The sequence below is a fragment of the Oryza brachyantha genome, chromosome 1 (genome assembly GCF_000231095.2).
Source record: "Oryza brachyantha chromosome 1, ObraRS2, whole genome shotgun sequence".
In the NCBI taxonomy this organism is placed as follows: Eukaryota; Viridiplantae; Streptophyta; class Magnoliopsida; order Poales; family Poaceae; genus Oryza; species Oryza brachyantha.
In genome coordinates this window covers 30235299-30253492 of record NC_023163.2, presented here as the reverse complement: position 1 = coordinate 30253492, position 18194 = coordinate 30235299, and the positions used below count along the sequence as shown (strand labels likewise).

At 45.0% G+C, this 18194-nt stretch overlaps 4 protein-coding genes across 4 annotated transcripts; 2 read left to right on the top strand and 2 right to left on the bottom strand.

Moving 5' to 3' along the window:
• The first annotated feature begins 224 nt into the window (after window positions 1–224).
• Window positions 225–4648, top strand: LOC102721418 (protein PLASTID TRANSCRIPTIONALLY ACTIVE 10). Its single transcript, XM_040519975.1, has 12 exons — window positions 225–962; window positions 1916–1975; window positions 2073–2102; window positions 2200–2273; window positions 2361–2442; window positions 2701–2774; window positions 2920–2986; window positions 3132–3224; window positions 3322–3498; window positions 3625–3675; window positions 3759–3910; window positions 3987–4648. The coding sequence occupies exons 1-12, from the start codon at window positions 261–263 to the stop codon at window positions 4378–4380; spliced, it is 1956 nt and encodes a 651-aa protein (XP_040375909.1). The 5' UTR covers window positions 225–260; the 3' UTR covers window positions 4381–4648.
• A 1416-nt stretch (window positions 4649–6064) lies between these two features.
• Window positions 6065–8311, top strand: LOC102713420 (uncharacterized membrane protein YuiD). The gene is made up of 5 exons (XM_006645121.3): window positions 6065–6273; window positions 7093–7249; window positions 7500–7550; window positions 7681–7773; window positions 8012–8311. The coding sequence occupies exons 1-5, from the start codon at window positions 6128–6130 to the stop codon at window positions 8087–8089; spliced, it is 525 nt and encodes a 174-aa protein (XP_006645184.2). The 5' UTR covers window positions 6065–6127; the 3' UTR covers window positions 8090–8311.
• A 258-nt stretch (window positions 8312–8569) lies between these two features.
• Window positions 8570–12213, bottom strand: LOC102721133 (2,4-dichlorophenol 6-monooxygenase). Its single transcript, XM_006646510.3, has 11 exons — window positions 11930–12213; window positions 11738–11820; window positions 11509–11644; window positions 10945–11438; window positions 10775–10822; window positions 10329–10503; window positions 10110–10222; window positions 9918–10014; window positions 9555–9774; window positions 9257–9416; window positions 8570–9177 (listed from the first exon to the last, which is right to left on the bottom strand). The coding sequence occupies exons 1-11, from the start codon at window positions 12159–12161 to the stop codon at window positions 8767–8769; spliced, it is 2169 nt and encodes a 722-aa protein (XP_006646573.3). The 5' UTR covers window positions 12162–12213; the 3' UTR covers window positions 8570–8766.
• A 677-nt stretch (window positions 12214–12890) lies between these two features.
• LOC102720849 (4-coumarate--CoA ligase-like 6) lies at window positions 12891–17621 on the bottom strand. Its single transcript, XM_006646509.3, has 6 exons — window positions 16500–17621; window positions 16227–16416; window positions 14037–14182; window positions 13858–13925; window positions 13459–13561; window positions 12891–13240 (listed from the first exon to the last, which is right to left on the bottom strand). The coding sequence occupies exons 1-6, from the start codon at window positions 17580–17582 to the stop codon at window positions 13124–13126; spliced, it is 1707 nt and encodes a 568-aa protein (XP_006646572.2). The 5' UTR covers window positions 17583–17621; the 3' UTR covers window positions 12891–13123.
• Window positions 17622–18194: the final 573 nt, after the last annotated feature.

The window sequence follows — 18194 nt, the reverse complement described above, 5'->3', positions numbered from 1 at the left end:
ATGGCAATTTGGGCCCACACCAATATATCCTGCCTTCCGTTATAAATGGGCCGAATTGAAGTTTTCATGGGCCAACATGGGCCGAGACTTTTCTCCGGAAATTAGGTGGGCCGATGACGTTGTGGACTATGGTCTGAAACGCGTCCCTGAGTGACACTGTGGGCCACCGCCCGCCTTATCCTCACCGGCTGCAGCGACCGCCACCTTCGCTTAAACCCCTCGACGTCACGACCGCCGCGACGCCGTCCGCGTCCGAGGAAATGGCGGCCACTCCGGCCACCGCGACCTTCCTCCACCTCGGCCTCCGCCCCAAGCCGCTCCGGAGGCCCCGCGCGCGCCGCGTCGCCGTGTCCGTCTCCCCCTCCGGCCCGGACGAGACCCCCGCCGAGGACCCGCCGGTGATCCCCTCGATCCTCATCAAGAACAACGAGCCCGAGGACGTGGCGCGCCGCCGCAGCTGGGTGGAGCACGGGTGGGCGCCGTGGGAGGAGGTGATGACCCCCGAGGTCGCCTTCGCGCGGCACAGCCTCAACGAGGGCGAGGAGGTGCCGCTCCAGACGCCGGAGTCCGTCGAGGCTTTCCGCATGCTCACCCCGGCCTACCGCAAGCAGGTGGAGTCCGAGCCCGGGTACATGGAGCGGCTCTTCGCCACGCGCGACACGCCCGAGCCGCTAGAGACGACGTGGGCCGGCGAGCTCCCGCTCCGGCTCGTGCCGCCGCGGGACTGGCCGCCGCCCGGCTGGGAGGTGGACCCCTACGAGCTGGAGTTCATCAGGGGGGCGCACAGGGCGGCGTCGGAGAGGGTGGACATGGAGGCGGCGGCCGCCAAGGGGGTGAGGAACGTGGACAAGGTGGAGGACGCGCCGGATGATCTGGCGCTGGATAGGTACAAGATGTTCTTGAAGCAGTACAAGGAGTGGGTGGAAGCCAATCGGGACAGGTTGGAGGAGGAGTCATACAAGGTAAACCGGTTAATTTTGTTCGATCATCTGCGGAGCATAGGTGCTCATCTTTAATCAGGGACAAGATCTAATTTAGCTTGGAATTTGCCTACGACTGCGCATTGCATTAGTTTGATGCAAAAAAAAAAGTGTCCATTTGGTGGTGTGTGCGTGTAATTAGATGTTTTCATGCCAACTGTTTCAGTTGCACATTGGTTATGGAACGTCTTGGAGTGTTGTGCTAATCACTATGGTTTGTGAACTAATGTGTAGAAATGTTTTTTCTATTTTTTGAGAAAAGGCCTAACCCTGCTTTTAGGAATGTTCACAAAGGATGAAAGAAATATGGACTTCACCATTTTTGGTGATTAGATAGTTGAAATAAAGTTTTTATTTATTACTGCATTGCATGATATCAATAGAAGTATTCTACATTTATTTTTTACTGTAGATAAATTGCTGAGACTGCTAATGTGGCATCTTCTTGTCATTTTAAAAAAGGCCCTTTTTGGACAAAATTGTACTTCATGAACACCTGCATCCTAAACTTTTGTTATTCATTTTGAGCACAACTCGAAATTGTGTGTTTTATGCTCGCTTCAGAGAAAGGCACGCCAGGAACCGTGGCTTGATTTTATCACCTGTAACTAATCTTTATTTGTTATTTAGGCCTTTAGTTATGGGTGTTACAGTAACTGCAACTAATCTTTGTTTGTTTGTTTAGGCCTTAGTTTAGGGGTGTTACAGTGTTGCTCTTGTGGCTTAATTAAATTTTGATTTGCCATTAAGCTACGCAGCTAATGACATTTGTGTTTTACAAAGATTGTAACCTATGGAGTTACTCTGGTGGTGACATCTTAACACAACTAGATTACAACGATATTGAGCCTGATTTGTTATCTTTTAGAGTCTATGTTCTTATTTAGTCTAGGATTAGGCGGTAATGCTCCACTTTGGTTATTTCTGTTATGCAGTTTGATCAGGATTACTACCCTGGCAGGCGAAAAAGAGGCAAGGACTACAAAGAGGACATGGTATGTTCATTACCTCTTGAGTATTCACTGCATGATCAATTTTATTTTATTTTATTTTATCTTATTAGTTCCTGATGCCTTGATTGCTTTTGTGTAGCTTGAACTCCCATTCTTCTATCCTGGACAGGTTTGCTAGAACCTTTGATTGTACTTTCATTCTTCAGATTTTTTTGACTGTTCTCGCCTTTAGCTTTTGGTTGAATGGCTGGATGCATCTCATGCAGATCTGTTATGGTCAAGTGACCAGTGTTCACCTATACCAGGGAGCTTTTGTGGATATCGGTTGTGTTCATGATGGGTATGATTTCTTTTTATGATCTGCATTCGTGGACCTATTATACTTATGAGAGACCTCTGGGTGATCTGTGTCTCATTGTATGTTTAGGTGGGTACCCATAAAAGGAAATGATTGGTATTGGATCCGTCATCACATCAAACCTGGCATGAAAGTTTATCTGGAGCTTCTGGTTAGTGATATCTTTTTGCCAGGATTCTGGTTAGTGATATCAAAATCACTCTTCTAGTGAAGCCTTGATGATATGATATATGATGGCAGCAATACAAAATATTAAAGAAAATTTTAAGCCAATTGCATCACTAAATGGATGTCAATTTGTCTTTTCAGTTTGCTTATTTTTCATATAAATAATCATACTTCCTTTGCGGCCTGAGTCATGGAAATTTTTATAATTAAGTGATGGGGGTTATGTAACCATATGTTGCAGGCCAAACGAGATCCCTACCGCTTTCGCTTCCCACTTGAAATGCGCTTTGTGTACCCTAACATTGATCACCTAATGTGAGTATCATCACTGTTCTTTCTTCTGTCACTGCCAATGGTACCTAAAGACTGGGGGTTTCAATGTCCAATATCTTGTGCAATTCTTCAGTTTGTTTTTGGTTGACTTGACTAACTGTTTCTCATTTTTTTTTCCTAACCGCAGATTTAATAGGTTTGACTTTCCACCGATATTTCACCGCAAAGAGGATACTAACCCAGAGCAGTTGTGGGTGCGAATTCTATCCTCCTGATTCCATAATTGTTTAACTTAGTAATTATGACAATAATTTGTGCATTCTTGCATAGTATTTTTGTCTAATGAAAAGCATACTCTTCCATATTACCTATGCATCTGACCTGTATATGTGCTGGCAGCGTGAGGGTGGAAGGCCACCCATTCCTAGGAAAAAACCTTCGAAAGATATTGAGAGAGAACCTTTGGTATCAGACCACCCCTTTGTTGAAACGGTATTTCTTGACTACATCTCAAATGATAGCATGCTTATTATGCCTTGTTTCCTTTTGTTCCTCTATGGATTTAGCTTAATTTTTTTTTTCTTTGCAGCTTTGGCAGTGGCATAATGCAGAGCAGATGATTTTGGACCATGAGGAGGAAAATCCAGAGAAATTCAAGGATATTACATATGAGTCCACAGTAGGTACTTCTGTGGTAACTGAAGAAAATAGAATTGAACATACTGAAGGGCATTTCAAAGGAAATCCGCTGAAAAAGGAAGTTGTGGTACGTGATTAAATGTTTCTACTGATTACTAGCTTTGGATCATCGTAGGATAGCTGTTTTCTGTTCAATAATCCCCCCCCCCCCCCCCAAATGACATGGTGGTTGTGTTCTGAACTCTTCTATCAGAATATAGATATCAAGGAGCTTGATCTGGATGCTGCTCGTGCGGAGCGTCAGGTACCATTTTCCTTGTACTTAGAACAACTCTTTATTAATCACTCATCATTTCCTTTTGAAACGCTGAAGTTTGATTTCTGCAGATGATCAGAAAACTACAAAAGGAAGCAGAGGAAAGAGGAGAGGAATACAAAATTGGGAAGCTCCAACGAAACAAAGAAATGGATGAGTATGATCTGATGCAATGGCGCCGTTCTTTTGAAGAACGGGAAACTCTTATCAGAGACATATGCTGGTAATTGCAACTAATGCTACTATTGCTACAAACTTGACACCACCACATGCATTGGCACTGACTCATAAATTGGCAGCCGTAAAGCGTTTGGTCTTCCTGTCGACGAGCCTGGGCGATACGACGTGGATGAGACAGAAGTTTACGGAAAAGATTACTACGACCCAAGTAAGCCTATGTACCGCTATGACTACTGGGGAGAGCCCAAGAACACCGAGAAGACCAAGCTGGAGAGGGAGGTGGAGCTTCACAACCAGCAGATCATCGGAGACGCGAAGAAATGGTGTGAGATGTCATATGATGACTATGTTCAGCAGAAGGTGCGGATGGAAGCTGCTGAAGCCCGGGAAAGGCAGAGGAAGGCATTGGAGCCACAGGAGGAGGAAGAGGAGTATGATGATGGAATGGATCTTGACTTGAAGAAAATGATGGATCCTCAGGCACCACACAATCGTTATTACATCACAAAATGATTGGTTAGAGTGTTAGGCACACTATGGTTTAGGCATAGCTTCTTTTTTGGGGTGTTGTATGTGCAGGTTTTGTAGGAGCTTTGACAATGTCGATATCAGATAGCTTGGCATAGTTCTGTCTGAAGTGAACTGCTCAAGCCACAATAGAAACTAGAGGCTGTTGCTGTTCAAATCTGTAATTTTGGCAATTTTACCTATGGTGGTTCTCTGAGGAAATAAGAGGAATGGGAGGTGAAAACAATGGAATTTAGCCAACCATTCAAAGTCAGGTCAGAGCAATCCAAATTTAATTGACTGACTTTAAGAATGGAAATCCACTTTATGGCCGTAGAAAACTTTCATGGGTAATGATCTAGGCAGGCATGTACTGCAATTTACAAGATGTAGAAAACTTGCTTGGATTAATATCAGACTACAGGGATGGATACAGAAAATGAGAAGATATAAATGAACCCTCTCCAACTGAAAACCAAAAAAAAAAAAAAGATGAAGCAACATAAAACAAAAATCTGGCATTGTTTGGTGCTTTCTTTGGTTCGTCGACTTGATCAACTCCCAGACGGCTACGTTTACCAAATATTATGATTAATAGTACTTGTTTAGCATATTAATCTGTCGTTCCGTTTCATGCGTAAAAGCTTTGCGTTACGTAACTGCAATTTTTGCTCTATAAAATTGCCGCTGGTAACAATGTCCCTTTCCTTGCACGAATTACTCACATAGTTACAGAAAATTATTGTAATGAACTGTCCTGAGTAGAGTACCACTAACGGTGGATTCGACAGCGAGATTTTTTTTTCTTTTTAAGCCGTGCATGGTAGTGGATAGGCTATATAGACCTACTCTCTTTATCTAAAAACCTAAAAATAAATAAACCTAATATATGGGGATAATTTAACTGTTTTAGATAAACCTAATAAATAAACCTAGCTGCATGATTATAGGTTTATTTATTTTGGTATGGAGATAATTTAACTGTTTTTAGCAGAAAGAGAGTATAACTGAGAAGACAACTAAGTTTTCTAGAATGAATATGGAATTTAAACGGTTTTTACACCCACCGATTCACCATCTTGGTGCGGTAAATTCCACATTTTTTCGGGCACAAACAAAGTTGTCATTACATTAAAAATATTTTATAAATAAAACTTTATATATATGGCCTTATTTATCTAAAAATTTAAGGGTGGAAAATAAACGTCGGTAAAAAGAATTTATAATCAACTCTAAATTAAAATTAAAAATTTAAATTTTGACATATATAAGTAAAAACAGATGAAAAAAATAGGCCGTAAACTAAACCAAGACCGGATCTACCACGCCATCAGGAACAGAAAAATAAAAAAAAAAGCGCGCCAATAATTCATCCATGACACAATACAAGCAGCAAGCCAGCAACTTGCGTCTTCCTCCTCGGCATATTCTCCTCCCAGGTCTCCAATTCCGATTCCTCCATGCCCATGAGGTAGAGAGAGAGAAGAGAAAATTTCCCTTCTTTATTACGTAGTTCTTCTCCAAGCTAGCGAGAGAGAGGGAGGGAGAGGGAGTGAGGGTTCGAGAGGCGAAAGAAATCCGGCGATTGAGCAATCGCCATTGGCGCGGAGGAGAGAGAAGGGGAGGAAGCTTTTTAGGGGAGGAGGGGGATATATATATATATAGTGGGGGGTGGGGGGAGGCCGGGATTAGGGCGAGGAGAGCGCGGGCAGGAAGGGGAGGGGAACGCACCTGGGAGGGAGGGAGGGAAGCCATGGGCGACGACGGTGGTGGTGATGGCGCCGCCTCCGCCTCGCCGGACGCGGGGTTCTCCTACTTCGCCGTCTTCCACAACTACCCCCTCGTCGCCGCCTTGCTGGGCTTCGCCGTCGCGCAGTCCATCAAGTTCTTCGTCACCCGGTACGCCCTCTCTCTCTCTCTCTCTCTCTCTCTCTCTCTCTCTCTCTCTCTCTCTCCTTCGCGTGCGATTTCCGGGTGGGTCGGAATTTGCATCTCGCCGCTGCTCGGGGATTTGTTGGCTGTTCGGCGGAATTCGCGATTCCTTTTCTGGAGATCTGATCGGGCCGTCAGGAGCGGTTTCGTTTCAGAGGAATGGTGGAATTGGCAATGATAGGGGCCAATTGGACTATTGATTCCGTAGATTTCTTGAATGATTTCGGTGGATTGAATTGGGGATGGAGGAATTGGGTGCCATCTCTTCGGGGTTAATGGAGAATCGGTGCGCCTGAGGGTTGTTCTTGCCTGGCCAACATTTAGATTTGCTCAGCTGTAACACATTACTCATGGATAGGCCTAGACTGCAATTGGCATGTTATTTGGTGTGCATTTGAGAAATTCAACATCTCTCAGCAGAGATTATGGATATGAATTTATATCACTTTCTGTTATTTCGTTATCCTATTTCCACCTTAGATAAACATAGATCTTGATGGTGATATTGTCATTTGAGTTGAGCCAATGGCTGGTGAAATCAGTGTTCTTTTGTTCTGGGAAAAAAATTATTTTTAGTTCTAGCACAATGGAAAGGTTCTATTTGGACAGATTCTTGCACATTGTAAAGCTTAACTGTATCTTCATCGGATAGGGGGACATAGATTTTGTTCCTTGACGTTAGTATGATGCAAGTGAGCAATGAAATTTGTGACTAAGCTCTAATTGTATCTTTTTATGATTGGGAATATTGCAATAAGTTTAATGTGTGTTATTTCTGAAACTAAGGTACAAGGAGAACAGATGGGATCCTAAGCAGCTTATTGGCTCTGGTGGCATGCCATCTTCGCATTCTGCCACAGTTACAGCATTAGCAGTAGCGATTGGCTTCCAAGATGGTTTTGGCAGTGCCCTATTTGCGACAGCAGCAATATTCGCAAGTGTGGTAGGTTATCCATCTCGTATCCTGTTTAGTCCAATGTGGTTCCTTTGTTCTGTTAAAGACAACAAGAATTTAAATGGTGTTGCTTGGACTCAATTTCTCGTCTCGAATTGGACACCATGGTATTGGGCGTGTTTTTTTTTTTTATGGAGGAAACATTGAGTGTGGGCATTGTGCAAGAGTTTATGTTGATTTCCTGTTTGTTATTATTAAACATGAGGCTCATAGTTTTCCTATGTGACTTGATTGGCAGGTTATGTACGATGCTTCTGGTATCAGATTACATGCTGGGAAGCAAGCAGAGGTGTGCAGTTTATGTATTAATTCTATTTTGGATTCAATGTGTTAATATCATGAGACACCTTTCGAAACTATGTATTAGATAAATGTTTATGCAGTTATACGAACTGTATCTCATTTCTAACTATATTCAGGTGTTGAATCAAATAGTCTGTGAACTTCCTGCTGAACATCCCTTGTCTGAAACAAGACCATTGCGTGAACTTTTAGGCCATACTCCCACCCAGGTTTGCTCAAATGCCCTTTTCATCTATCCTTTCATTAAAATGTGCCAATCGAAAGCGACGCCATTGTGCATTTGTGCTGGTTGCGTGGATGCCAACTGAACCACAAACTGGCTGCGCCCATGTCACCAGTTTTCACATCATGGAGCTTCGTCAGCAGCATAACCTGCTTGTTGCTTTCAGTCATGACCAACAATTTTTATATATTGCTGACTTCTTTGGGTGTTGAACATGCTCCCAGGTTGTTGCTGGAGCGTTGCTTGGGTGTATGCTAGCAACAGCAGGGCAAATGTTCCTTGCAGTAACAGGTGCTGTATGATGCGGTGTTTGAAGGTGGATATGGGAACTGCTAGCATTTGCAGGAACTTGAGAAGAAGCTTCTCCAGTGTTCTGTCACTTAGGTATTGGTAAGATTTGTAACAATTTACTGTAGTGCTGTTGAAGTTTTGATGGCACGTGAATGTGTATGTTCAGGTGATGTTCTCAGGATTGTGTACAGAATATTTGTTCGATAAATTCATTATTCCGGTGAAATCTAAAATGTGAGTATTTCAGTGATGGTTATTGTTGGATGTTGACCTACCAATTTTGCTATTAGCAAGTTCATTCCATGTACCAAGTGTTCTTCAGTCTTTGAATATGAATTCAATGCTACTTTGTTCAATAAAACAGCAGTTGATTACTATAATCTGATAATGAAACTTAACAAGCAGAAAACAGAATGCTGTTATCACAAACAAGAAAGAGCACAGTCAAGTTATTTACCACATTTTCAACCAAGCTAAAATATCATTCACGTTGGCACATCCTCTTTCAGATCATATTTATTACTAGGTAATCAGCGATTCAGCGTATTTTGCCATTGCAAGTGGCAGTGAAATTCATTGCATGGTAATTTTTGTTGCAAAATGCATCATAACTGTATTGCTCTGCAATGTTACATCGTGCAGCTGAGATCCCTAAATACACTTACCGTCACTGGTACCACGTAATTTACTAAATGGGCCTTGTTATACACACAACTTTAGAAAATACTCTCCTAACTTCTGAATCAGCATCTCCCACCCTGTCAGATTCTGTTCTCCATGCTATATGCTCATCAGGCCTAACCAAAATCACACTTTTCCTAGTTATTTGACACATCTCCCACCAAGAATTAACAGGAGCTCTAGGTATTTCTTCGACATCAACGTAGTTTGTCCAGGGTGCCAACTGAGATCTGCTTCCTTTCACTTTAGCATCAACTGAACCACGTGGCCATATAACACAAATTTTGGCTGATATTTTGAATTCATCTACTATCTTCAGCAGAGCACGAGCAAGCTCATACGACTCTTTCAACGGAGCAATAATTAGAGCGAACTCAGGCTTATCCCCAGTTACTAGATCCAATGTTGAGAACACGGCCTGTAAGAGTTAATTGCAGTTCATACTTACACGTATGTGGAATATTAGCTAAAAATGTGTATACTGTACATGGGCAAACCTCGTTTGAAGTCGACAATGCTCTCATTGGCATATGTGGAAGCCGTGAACCAGCCTTAGCAGAGGGGACGTATTCTCTTGACCTCTTAGAATGCTTCTGCTTTTCTGCTTCATAAGTGGTTTCAGCACAATCTTCAGCATCAAGCGCTCCTAACTCATATCTGGAAGTGTGGAAATTAGTTAACCCAAGAAACTAGAAGTAGTAAAACAGTGTCATTGGAAATGCGGCACTAATTCCTGTGTGATCTACTGGATCATTTGTGCTGTCTTGATAAATGATTTGCTGTAGTGAAGCTAACCGGAAGCCAAGATCCTCTGCCGGGAACTGCAGCTGCAGGCTTTTCCCTTCATCAAGAATGCTTCTCAATCTTGCTAATCTCGAGGATCCAAGGGGATTTTTCTCATTTAAAATATAGTCTGAAAGTTGTGCCCGACCAATTGAAAACAATCCCTCCAAAACTGTCTTCTGCAACTTTCTTGGAATGACAGATCCTAGGGTGCTGTTAATTACTTGATGCACTGGCAAATACATACAAGGTTGCATAAAATGAGATGATAATGTCGTACTTTAACAGAAAGAGTTTTACACACTGCCAATATTCACTTGAATATAAAAATAACAAAAATGTGCATAGCCCTCTTGCACAAGCAGGACATTTCACCTGAGTTTGCAACGGTTGGATCAAGACCAAGGGTGGAAGGGATAGACATTGCTGCTTTGAAGTTTTCCACACTAAGTTCTGTATTGAAAATGGCAACCTGCAATAACCAACCATGCTTATCATAATTCATTATTGTGTTGGGGAAATTAAATGGATTCCAGAAAGCCTGTGAAAGTATGAGAAGAGTCTAACAGGTCGGCGCTCTGATTCATAAGTTTGTAATATTGATGGTGAAGCAACACCGTTCTGCACTAAGCACAATTTCCAAGCCAAATTGTGTGCATCTTGGACACCAGTGTTCATTCCTGCAAAAAGACATCAAGAGGTGCATATTTATTCATACATAAATGCATAACTAAACAACTTCACATGGTAATTTTTCAGTACCAAAATTGAAAGTAATCCACTAACCGAAACCACCGGCAGGAGGAAAACGATGAGCAGCATCACCAACAAGGATTATACGATTGTCACAACCAATGTATTTCTCTGCAACTTCAGCATGCATCGCCCACGGTTTTATGTCTAAAACATGAACATCTGTTGGCTCCCAGCCAACCAATTTGACTATAATTTCCTCACATACCTAGAATCACAAAACAAAAAACATATAAAAAGATTATGCATGGACATGCATTGAGAATGCTTACCCTGAAGAATGGCCTATGTAACACATGTTCAATTCTAAGGATAGCAACAGCAAGAACTTATGAGTAAGTCAATTTCAAACATCTGAATGATGCAAGAATTTCAGTAAAAAAAACAAGCCTATATACAACTGCATACAAGCTCTACATGTGAATGATGCAAGAAATTCTGATGAATTAAAGCAGAGAAAAATATCCAACTGAAACCACCTTTGTGCTGAAATCTTCAAACATCTGCTGGGGAGGATAAAATGGAATCTGAAAAATATGGTAGTATATTAAGTTAATATAAACAAAGCACTAGATAACTTTACATCAACCATCCTGCTTCATGCATCATAAAAGGCACAGTAAGGACAAGAGTTTGCTAAATGGAATACCTGCAATACGAATTCTCCATGTTCCAGGTCATGTGCAACCAGCACGCCAATTGCATCAGGATTGAAAATAAAGAATAGCATCCCCGGCCTCTCTCGAGATAAATACTTGCCAAGTTCTCTGCTCAGAAAATGCACACTGACTAGTTTCTGCAAATCCCTTTGACCTTTCATATGTATTCCAGCCAATTCACGCACTGTGCTTCTAGCACCATCTGTCCCTAGAACAAGCCCACAGCGAATTTTCCTTTCCTGCATCCTCCCCGCTTTGTTAAATGATGCTCCAATCAAAACGCCACTGTCGGTCACTTTAATGGAACTACACTCATGGCCCATCAAAATCTTATTTTCCAACACCAAATCTTGAGTTGAGCTACCAATCTCATCAGGCAAGCATGCCTGAAAGCCAATGTCTTCCAGCTTCTTCAGTAGCAAATCTACTAACTTGTGCTGCGAAAAGTGAGCGACCGATATAGGACTAATTACCTTGTCAAAATCTGCAACAAAGCAATCATCAGATCCATGTAAAATTTCAGAAGGATATCATGACAGAAGAACTAAACCTGCCTTCCTGCTTCATGTGATCAACTGAACCGAGAATCGAGCCAGAGAGTGAGGTGCAATACACAAATTTCCTCCATAAATCCACTGGTGGCTGAGACTTCTCAATGTCCCCAGCCAATCCGTCCAATTTGCGGAAGATCTGTCCATAGCGAGCCTCCAATTAAACCACACTAGCGAGTATATAGCGCAAACATCTGAAATGGCAATGCAGGAATGCAGTAAGCACACACACCTCCATGGTGCGGTTGTTGATAAAATGCGCTCGCGGGTGCCTAGTGAACTCCACATTCTTCTCTAGAACCGCGCATTTGATCCCTGCAGGGTTTCGACAGAGAGGAGCAGCGCGTCAACGGGACTGCAGCTCTTGGCCAAGCACAATTTGGACAGCCGAATCTTCGGACTGGGACAGCGACGCGGCGGTTACCGAATTTGGCGAGGAGGAAGGAGAGGACGAGCCCGACGGGGCCAGCTCCGACGATGACCACGGGAAGATGCGGCGTCGCGTCATCTCCGCGGCCGCCCCCGCCGGCGGCGAGGGACGAGTAGAGCGGGCGCTGGGGGAGGAGAATGCGCCGGCCGCCGCGGAGGCGCCAGCTGGCCACGGCCCGGTGCACGGAGAAGAGGCCCCCGCCTCCGGCGCCGGCGATCGACGGCATCGCGGGTCGGCGGCGGCGGCGCCCACTGCAATTCGCGAGGGGTTTTGATTGGTTTATTATATATGGGTTTAGAAAGTGGACACGCTTCACGGCCACGTGTACATAAGACGGAAGCTCGGGGACGGCGTAGATTGGAAGTACGCCTTCTGCTCTAGAAGACGCATAGTGCTACCCGCTGAGTTGGAGAGATCGTTGGCCTCTTTAATGCAGTACCGCAGATTCAGATTGATAGATGGGCATCACAGTCTATGAGATTATCTGTTAGTGAGTAATACTGCATATACGATGCTGTAGGGGATCCACTCTCGTAGGTGAGATGATTTGTGCGGAACGTTTTATGAGTGATGTCATCTCATATCTACTGGGAGAAAATATACATTTGAGGAAGGGCTGGTAAGCGCACGAATAACCCGTGATCAGTTTTAGTTTAACTAAATTAATTAAGTTTTATTTATAAAATCTTAAAAATAAAACTTATTTTATTTGAGATCTCAAAAATTAAAAAAAATAGGTTTATTTAGTTGAACTATAACTAGCTAACGGATTACGCTCAGACTAACTCACGTCCTTCCGTCCGTCCCTATGACATATGTTTATGTACTCTTAACTGTATATGCTAAGGGAATCAGCAGAAGAGTATGCTATTTCATCGAATATAGAGTGTAACAAAAATACAAGAAATGCTTGTTTCTTTATAAAATTATAACCAATTATATTATTCAAATTTTGTATAAATAATATAAGCATATCTAGAGTATTGCTTGTTTCATTAATCAACCATCTGTTAAATCTGTCATACAAATATCTTGTATTATCCATTTATCCTAACCACTCTCTAACTCTCAGCCACCCCTCATTTACTTTATTCTCAACACTAATGTATACAAAATAATATAGAAATTTTTTATATTTTAAAACTGAGGGAATATATATATATCCCCGTACTGGGCTCAAATTTCCTGTCAAAGCCTGGATGCAACGGCCTGCTGTGCAAGCTCTCGTCGCAGGATCTTCCCCGCAGGAGATTTCGGTATTGCAGTGACAAAGGCCACACGTCGGACTTTCTTGTAAGGTGCAACCTGCCAAATGATGAACATTTCTTAGCATTAATTTGTGCTTGAGTTTGAGAGTGAAGAACCACTTCAGTGATAATTATTAAATCGCTCTCAGTAGTAAACACGGAGCTAAATCCAGAAGCCAAGAATTTGTTCAACTTGCTTGCAGAAAAGAAAAAGGTGATTATGACAAACAGGTTTTGTAAAATGCAACATTGAGATAATAAAAGTGAAAAACGTACATGTTTAGCGACACAGTTCATGACTTGTTGCTCGGTAAGATTTGTGCCCGGTTGCCTCACCACGAAAGCCATTGGCAGTTGCCCGGCTTCTTCGTCTGGATATCTGTGTGGTTCATACATAAGAAACCATATAAACCAAAATTTAAATTTTAAAATTTAAATTTAGAATTAATTTTAGGGGTTTTTATCTAGTTTATTTTATAACATTTGCTTTTAAATAGGTAAGAACACATGTATAATCATTTTGTCTGCAAATTACTTTTTAATCGTTAATAAACCGTTACACCTATGCTTGTATAAAGTAAAAAAGATGAGGCCGATTTTATAAGCCAAAATGAAGGAAGCTGCTGTATTTACTGTACTGAAGTTTATGCAGGATACATAACTGCAGATACTTACGGCACAACTGCAGCATCAGCAATCTCAGGACGAGACTGTAGAATATGCTCCAATTCAGCTGGTGGCACCTGAGGCAGCATCATGCAAAAAGAAACGAACTTTTCAGACAATTCTCTCACGATCACTGCATGACGGCAGTTGTCAATCAGCTGTGCAGTGCAACTATACAAATATAGTACCTGGTATCCCTTGTATTTAATCAGCTCCTTCAATCGATCGACAATGTAGAGAAAACCATCCTCGTTAAAGTAGCAGAGATCGCCGGTTTTCAACCAGCCGTCTGGGGTGATCGTCGCTGCAGTTACCTCAGCATCACCCACGTAACCTGAAAAAAACATCCACATATTAGATAGTGTGAAGCAATAATCCAAGATTAATCAAAACAAGAAAAAACACATGATACGGTTCCTCTTAAAATCTTCTATAATTCCATTCGGGACGTAACGTTTTCACTCGATTTAGCTCAGTTTCTAAATTTAAGACCCGTTTGATAGTGCCAACACCTAAATTTAATTTAGAAGCGGAGAGTAGCCGTTCGAACCCAATTTCTACTGTGCATTTAAGGGGTTTTTTTCCCTTTATTTGTTTAAGTAAAAAAAAAAGAAGAAAGGAAAAGGGGCAGCTGGCCGGCTGGGCCACTACAAGGCCCAACAGAACCGTGCAACCCAGCCAGCACAACGCACAACTATATCCTTTGCTCGTTCGTTCTGAGGCAGCGGAGAAAAAGGGAGACGGGCGGAGCTCTTGACAACGGCAGCGATGCTCAACTGCTCGCCCGCCCTAGGCGACACGTCCACCCGTGGGACGCGCGCTACGCGCGGCACCGCAGCTCCCTCTCCTCGCCTACAAAGCAGATCGAGTCCCCCCTCTCTCAACACACAGAACACACACATCTCCTCTCCACACTTTGTTCGTCCACCATTCCGATGAAATTCCTCTCGATTCCGGGAGGAGTTGGCTGGAGCTGCTACTGAGTTCTTGTTCATCGCGCCGAGGTGCCGGTCCTAGCCACTGGTGCCCGGCGACGTTCGAGATTGTGGTGTGCGCCATTCTTCCCCTTTCTCTGGTCGGTGTGGTGTGCAGGTGGTGGTGGCAGCTGTGGTGAGTGGCTGCTGCGCCTGTGTGGTGCGGTGAAGCATCTGGTTGTTGTCGACATTGGCCTGGTATTTGGGATCCATTGCTGTGCAGTGCTCATCTGCTCCTCGGGTTGGTGCCGTGGACGTTCCACTTGGTATCAACATCGGCTCAGTATCTCCGTCAACCAACCGCTGATTGAAGACTCGGACGTGAGCGACGGAATTGGTTTTCTGTGACAGAACTTCGAGTTCGCTGAGTTTGTCTTCCCACGTAGATTTTCTACGTGCTCTGAGTTATCTAATACTCATTTTGGTTTACATTATTTGTGCAATCTGCTAGTTTTATTACTTGGGTGTGATTGCATATCCTTTGGATGGATTAAATTGCTCGATGATATTAACTATGTAGTGAGACAACTCGTGACAATCCAGAGATTTTAAAGTGCTGGTATATTTATATCTGTGCAAATTCGTTTGCCTTATTCTGAAAGCATATTACATCTGCTAGCTCTGTTCTTTACTGTTCAGTTTCAAGCAGCTTCATGTTAATTGGTAATATAGTTTGTTATACAGTCTTTTAAAAACCTGTTTTAAACCTCTTTGGTAAGATAGACTGTCACAAGTTAGTCGAGGATGTCTGATCGCTATTTGTGTTGGAAGGCTGCATGTGCAGCAACCCACAATTTTGAGAGCAAATAACAGATTATAACCATGTTCCTAATATTCATCTGTTGTCTTTATCTGATTGCCATTTTTAATATAGAAATGAACTTGAGTAGCTTTCTCATTGTATAAAAGCTTTTTTTATGCTCCTGTTCATTTATGTCTTATTAAATTATGGCCGTAATCTCAGTAGTAGAATTGTTATATTCAGAATTGCTTTATTCAATTTGTTTGAGTATTTTGGAAGCATGTCACTTATTCGTCTAAAACTACAACAATTTCATCTCTCTCATTTATTTATTTTTAATCACTTTAGCATGCTTCACTCTTACTCTCTCCGTTTCATAATGCAAGATACTTGACTTTTTTAGGTACAACGTTTAACCATTTGTCTTATTAAAAAATTATAAAAATATCATTTATTTTGCTTATGACTTACTTTATTATCACAAGAACTTTAAGCACGACTTATTATTTTTTTATATTTATACTAAATTTTAAATAAGACGAAGTCAAACATCTTACGTTATAAAACGGTTACGTTATAAAACGGAGGTAGTATTTTCTAACGAGGTGAAACTGTTTGATTAGGCTCTAGCGTGAGAAGAGGTTAAGTGGAACGTCTATTGCCTTTCATGACGACTGGGCCCCGGATCCAGAGCTCGCCGCGCCGCCCCGGCCCTAGCGACTCGCCGGTGGCCGTGTCGATGATCTTCGCCTCCACGCGCGGCGCCAGCTTCCCGGCCGATCCGTACGCCGCCGACTCCACTGGCCCAGCCATGGAGGCCACCGGCCCGGTTGACTCGGTCAAACCGTAACTCTGTAGCCATAGAAATGGTTAAGCAAGGAATTAATTAATTAATTAATTAATCTGAGGTTTATGCTGAGGTTTTTTGTGTCGACCTGAATGATCTGCACGTTGGGGAAGACGGCGGCGAAGCGCTCGGCGACCTCGGGGCCCAGTGGGGCGCCGCCGACGACGATGGCGAGCAGCGACGAGAGGTCGCGGCGGCGCGCCTCCTCGGACTTGGTCAGGGCCACCAGCACCGACGGCGCGGCGGACACCCGCGTCACGCGGTACCGCTCCACGGCGCGCACCGCGGCGGCGAGGTCGAACCGGTGCATGAGCACGGCCGTCTCCCCCGAGGAGACGGTGCGCGTCAGCAGCCCGAAGCCCATCACGTGGAACAGCGGCAAGGGGAACAGCGTCACCGCGGCCGCGGCCGCCGCCGCCGGCGGCGTCGGCCTGCCTGCGTTGATGGCCTCCCTCGCCGCCGTCTCGCGTATCGCGCTGTACGCGCTGATCTGCGCGATGAGGTTGCGGTGCGTGATCGCCACCGCCTTCACCCGCCCGGTGGTGCCCGACGAGTACAGCAATGCCGCGGTGTTCGACTGCTTCACCGCCACCGCGGGGGGCGCCGCCGCACCGCCGTCGGCGGAGGCTAGCTTCCTGAACACCTCCGACCCGATAACGACGCAGCTCACATGGCGGGGCAACTTCGCGGCCACCTCGGGGGCCGCGAACGCGACGGCCGGCCTGGAGAGCCTGACCTGGTGCGCGTACTCGTCGGCGGTGGAGGCCGGGTTGGCGGGCGACACGACGACGCCGATGGACATGAGCGCGAAGTGGAGCACGGGGACGTCGAGGCGGGACGGGGTGACGACGAGCGCGACGTCCCCGGGACGTAGCCCGAGGGAGAACCAGAGGCCACCGGCGAGGGACCGGACCCCCGCGACGAAGCACCGGTAGGAGACGGCAATACCCGTGGCGGCGTCGACGAGCGCGGGGCGGCCGGGGACGGGCGGCCCCGACGACGACGACAGCAGCGAGAACGCGTACTCCGCGACCGTCAGCGGGAGCTCCTCCGGCGGGAGCCTCCCCGCGGGGCGGAGGCTGTGGAACGTCCGCGTGGCGGTGCAGAACCCGCCACGCCGGTCGACGCCGGCGAACGGCCGGCGCCGCTGCTCTGCCGCCACCAGCATCATGTGGGTGCGTGGCGGAAGCGGCGACCGCTTCGACCCTCCCATTTGAAGCCGCGGCCAGTCAGACAGGTGGCGGGCGGGGGGTCCGAGATAATAGCGCTGCCGCGGCGCCCCTCCGGGCTCCCTCCGGCGACAGCGACGGCGACAGTGAGCGACTGAGGAGAGGGGACCACCGCCACGCCAACCACACTGGCCGCTTCCGGCGAGAGCGATCGATCTGGAGGTACGCACCGGCAACGTGACTCACATTTGCGCTCGGTTGCCACAAACATAGCCCTCAGCTTCATCGTCGTTGCCACTTTTTAACCACAAATTTCATCCGTCTTGGCGTCCCCCGCGTTTTGAAGCAAACGAGAGAGGAGGATTATTCCGCGGTGGCGCCACTGTCACTGCCCTCGATCTCTCTCTCTCTCTCTTTCTCGACGTGACTCGTCGCATGCCGCCACTCGCCGGCCTGTACGCGGATGGAGAACGCTGGACGTTGATGCACCGATGATGCCCATATGTCAGGGTGAAAATGGTCACAATCCGTAGCAAGTGTAAGAGCAAGTTCAATAGATTAGCCAACCACTAGCTCTAATTTATCGTCAATCTAATAGTCAATTGTTACCTACA